The 4,065-nt window shown below is 32.7% G+C and overlaps 1 protein-coding gene across 1 annotated transcript; it reads right to left on the bottom strand.

Moving 5' to 3' along the window:
- Positions 1–220: 220 nt before the first annotated feature.
- On the bottom strand, positions 221–4,052 carry LOC115883474 (equilibrative nucleoside transporter 1-like). The gene is made up of 5 exons (XM_030901839.1): positions 3,979–4,052; positions 3,701–3,883; positions 2,419–2,703; positions 1,807–1,892; positions 221–541 (listed from the first exon to the last, which is right to left on the bottom strand). Exons 1-5 carry the CDS (start codon positions 4,001–4,003, stop codon positions 341–343), a joined length of 780 nt encoding a protein of 259 aa, XP_030757699.1. The 5' UTR covers positions 4,004–4,052; the 3' UTR covers positions 221–340.
- Between the last annotated feature and the right edge of the window lie 13 nt (positions 4,053–4,065).

Here is a 4,065-nt window from a genome sequence, read left to right as displayed (position 1 = left end):
ATGAAATAGAAAACCCATATACGTATTTAAAAAAATAAAGATGATGGTTCCAGAAAAACGAAACCTCGTAAGTGATTTTGCACATCACTATGAAACTAAGAAAGTGTCTTTGAGAATGTATTTGTAGATTTTTTCTAACTGGTGAAAAATAAACTCGTAAAAAATAAAAGTGAAAATCGGAAATTTCAGTTTTGCTGCCATATTCCCAGAAATGACAAAGATAAGTTCAATTGCTAAATTAATTATCACTATCACTAACATCACGATCACTAACAGGCAACTTTGCCCCAATTTATGCCATCCTGTACCTCTTACTGTTTCCGGGATCCCAATGTATCGCTTACCTCGTAGGGACTGTAACAATACACAGATTAATAAGGTATCCATTCGAAAACATAAATAAAATCGTAAACATGACGTATGGCACATCATAGAATAATACTGGTATGTGAAACCTTGGCTGGACGTTGCAATAAGTCAACAGCGGAATAAATCCTATTCTAAGGATCGCGATTGCTAACACCACCCATTCGTGGTTAGGCTGAAAGTTTATAACCAAAATTTTTATTTATTTATTTTTATTTATTTTGTTTTTTTATTTATGGTTGGTTCATATTTTGAGTATTAGCCTTAACCTTTCCCTTAGCATTAACCCTAAGAAATTAACCTTACAGCTTCATTCAGAATCTCGAAATTAGTGGTTTCAATTAGCGTAGAAGTTTGTACCTCTAATTTCAATGTAAGCATTCAGAACGGCTAAAATTAGTGGTAGTAATTTTCAGTTAGTGGAAAAAGTTAATAAACTATTAACTTTTGTTACTAATTATACTTCAAAATTTGCGAGCAATGTCATTTTGGCCTTTTGATTGTCATCCGCCAAGAGAAATTGTGGTTAGAAATGAAAAGTTTATTGTTTTATAAGTTAACTATTAAGACTACCGCCAGCTGTTGCTAGGATATTTTATTAATTTTTGATTGTATTTTTTAGATATTGTGAATGATCGTAAATTTTTAACTATAAAGTAGGTATAATTGAAACAACTAATTTATTCCACTAATTTCATGGTTCTAAATGAGGCTTAAGATCTTAAGGAAATGCCGTTCATACTTCTTTTACTTGACATAAGAATATTTTAGTATGCGCTTGTGCTCATATCGTCGCCTTCCATACGCAGTGTCGTATCTAACATTTTTAAAATTGTACAGAAGAGCAAAAGAACGTCTTATGGTGTAGCAGACAAAATAAATGGCATATCTAACAAAAGTTAATTTTAAGATCACACTAAAAGACATTTTTTTCGCTCTGCTGTAAAATTTTTAAGTGTTAGTTACGATACTGTGTGGAAGGCGATGATTTAAAAAGAATTTCTTGAATTAACCTAACTTTACAAACATTTTTAGAATTTAAAATACTAGAGAGCCTAATTTTCATAATTATTACATTCGCTTATTTGTTAATAAACATTAATAATTTCTAGACCAAAAAATAGATAATTATTAACGTTTATAAACCGTCAAATTCAACACGTAAAATATTATTTCAAAAATTCTTAAAACCCGTAGTTTTAAGCATGCGCAAGTTAATTTTATATTACTATTAGCACTAAGAATATAAAATATGCCATATTTCTTAGTACCCGTTAGGACTAAAGCTAGTATTAAGTTCGATGTGTTAGAAGCATGAACGCTAACCTTCGTTAATGTTGATTCATATTCTTGGGATTAGGACTAATGTTAGTGTTTTAAGATCGGAACCATGAATTAATGAACCATCCATTAATTTTTTTTGTTTGAATCAATTTTTACCTGCTTTATTTTTGTTGCCAAGTGTCTTCCAATTAAATCGCAAAGGTTTGCGACTAGAAATGTTACCACTGGGACAAAATAGAACTCTGTAAATAGAAAGTTTATTATAAGTATTATCTTATATTGAGGATTAAGTGCGATCCACACGGAACGATGTATCGAACGATTTGCTTGCGTTGATAAAACGTTACAGATAAAACGTACAGACGAAGTTATGTCCGCATTGCAACGACTAGTCTTTCAGTCTTTTGATTCTGTCATATCATCATGGAGGAAACACTCCTTGTGGTTAGTTCTTGTTATTTGTTTAAACTTTTCAATAATAATCTTGTAGGCCTGATTTTTCTTTTTCCCTGTCACTGTATTCTTATTAACTGACTTAAATTAAAATAAAAACCATAAACAAATCGTTGTACCGTCCACACGGTACGACTTCTATGTAAACCGCCGAAACCTATGCCCATGAGTTCAAACTGTTAAATCTTCCGAGTTTGTGCACTTCTAAAATTTGTTCAAATTTGCTATTCACGCGCTACGTTTTATCTATAATGTTTTGTAGACCCAAGCAAATCGTACGATAAATTGTTGCTTCTGGAGACTTAATGCACTTACCTGCCCATTTGTTATCACTAATTCCGTCACTAAGTTCAGCAACGACTAGTGACATCACACCAGGGTACATTATTGCGGTGGTACCGGACACTATAACCAATGAGATCATGTAGATTCTGGTGTTCTTCAAGGGATGTTTGGCTTTGGTCCACATCCTTACCAGGAATCTACGACTTGGTTGCACGGTATGTTCCATGGGATCGTTACCGACATGGTAGATGAAGTATTGCGAATTTTTTTTGGAATATGTGTAGATTGATAATGTCACACAGACCATTGCAGTACCTAGAAAAAAGTATATTCCGTTATACATACCATCCTGGACACTTCGTCTACGTGGTCTGTATTTTAACGCATACGATAGAGACTGGTTGAGATAAATGACCCGTTGACAGACAGAGAGACAAAATAAAAAGCGGCACACAGTATTGCCGGTTTTTAGCAGTGTAAGAAAATATGAGTAGAAAAAGAATAAACTATTTTAAAAAAATCCATGTATACTATTGAAATGAAGATAATATATCTAAGCTAAATGTAATCTATTACAGCTGTAGAGTAACTAATTGTGAAAAATAAAGTTCTAGTCCTAGATGCAACGTTTTTCATAAACGCCTACTTGTGCGGTTTGAAATTTTTATGCAAAATCCGGCAATACCGCAAAGAAAAGAAATATGTTTGAACCCAACTTTTATCTCTTTTTAATACATTTGATTTTTCATTAAGCTGTTTACATTGCTGTCATACACGTTAAATTCCAGACTACGCATTTACGATGAACACGATGTGCACGCAAAGCAGGGTAGGCAAAAATTCGCAAAATGATAAGACTGGCATAATAAACAATATCATTATTTTACTCTAAATTGGGGGAAACATTTTTAAGATTTTGCATCACTGCCCAGGACGGCGATCGACGCGGAAGAAATTAAATCACGCATTAATTCCTTATTCTATCTCTTTCTTACATATTAGCCTTCAATTCATTGCGGTCTGAGGAGTACGTAGAAGATTCACTTTAATATCCCATTAGAGGCATATAAAGTAAATCAATCCGCCTTCACGTAAATCATATAGAGGGTTTTAATGGGAAATATTACATATATAGGAATTGTGCGATAACGGCAGTAATCGAAAATGATTTAAATATGTCTTAGGTAATCTCTACAATAAAAATAAGATAAAAAATGCTTATTCCGCATATTTCTTGGATTAGTAATGCGTTATAAAGTAATGATATAAAAAAAGTTTTATAATCTGTTAAATTGAAATAAAAGAAACTTACCGATTCCAAAAAATATGAATCCTCCTAGCATGGGGGAATCACTGCTAAGACTGATGGTTATAATTTGAATTATAGCCGATATCACACCGCACAGCGCTTGAGCTGTCAAAATGGCAGAGTAATATTCTGAAGGGAAATTACTGACCATCTCGAATAAACTGACTATGATTACTGCACCGCAAACTGAAAACCATTGAAAGGAAAATTAGTCTGGATAAAGTTATATTTTGGATTTATGTCTATACATGGTTAAAAAGTTAATTTTTTCTACTACTTACTTCCTAAAAAACAAGCGATGCACATTACGATTAGGAAGAAGGCTATTTGAACTGCAAAAAAAATAGAAGTTAGATTATTTAATGGGG

Source organism: Sitophilus oryzae, unplaced genomic scaffold (assembly GCF_002938485.1).
Source record: "Sitophilus oryzae breed Bouriz unplaced genomic scaffold, Soryzae_2.0 scaffold_1909_pilon_pilon, whole genome shotgun sequence".
NCBI classification, from domain to species: Eukaryota; Metazoa; Arthropoda; class Insecta; order Coleoptera; family Curculionidae; genus Sitophilus; species Sitophilus oryzae.
Note: the sequence above shows the minus strand (reverse complement) of the source record. Positions and strands in the feature narration are given on the sequence as shown.

Coding starts and splice junctions, on each gene's coding strand:
- LOC115883474 (XM_030901839.1), bottom strand. CDS start 4,003: ATGTGCATCGCTTGTTTTTTAGGAA. Junction 3,884..3,978: donor CATCGCTTGTTTTTTAGGAA/GTAAGTAGTAGA, acceptor AATGGTTTTCAG/TTTGCGGTGCAGTAATCATA. Junction 2,704..3,700: donor ATTCATATTTTTTGGAATCG/GTAAGTTTCTTT, acceptor ACTTTTTTCTAG/GTACTGCAATGGTCTGTGTG.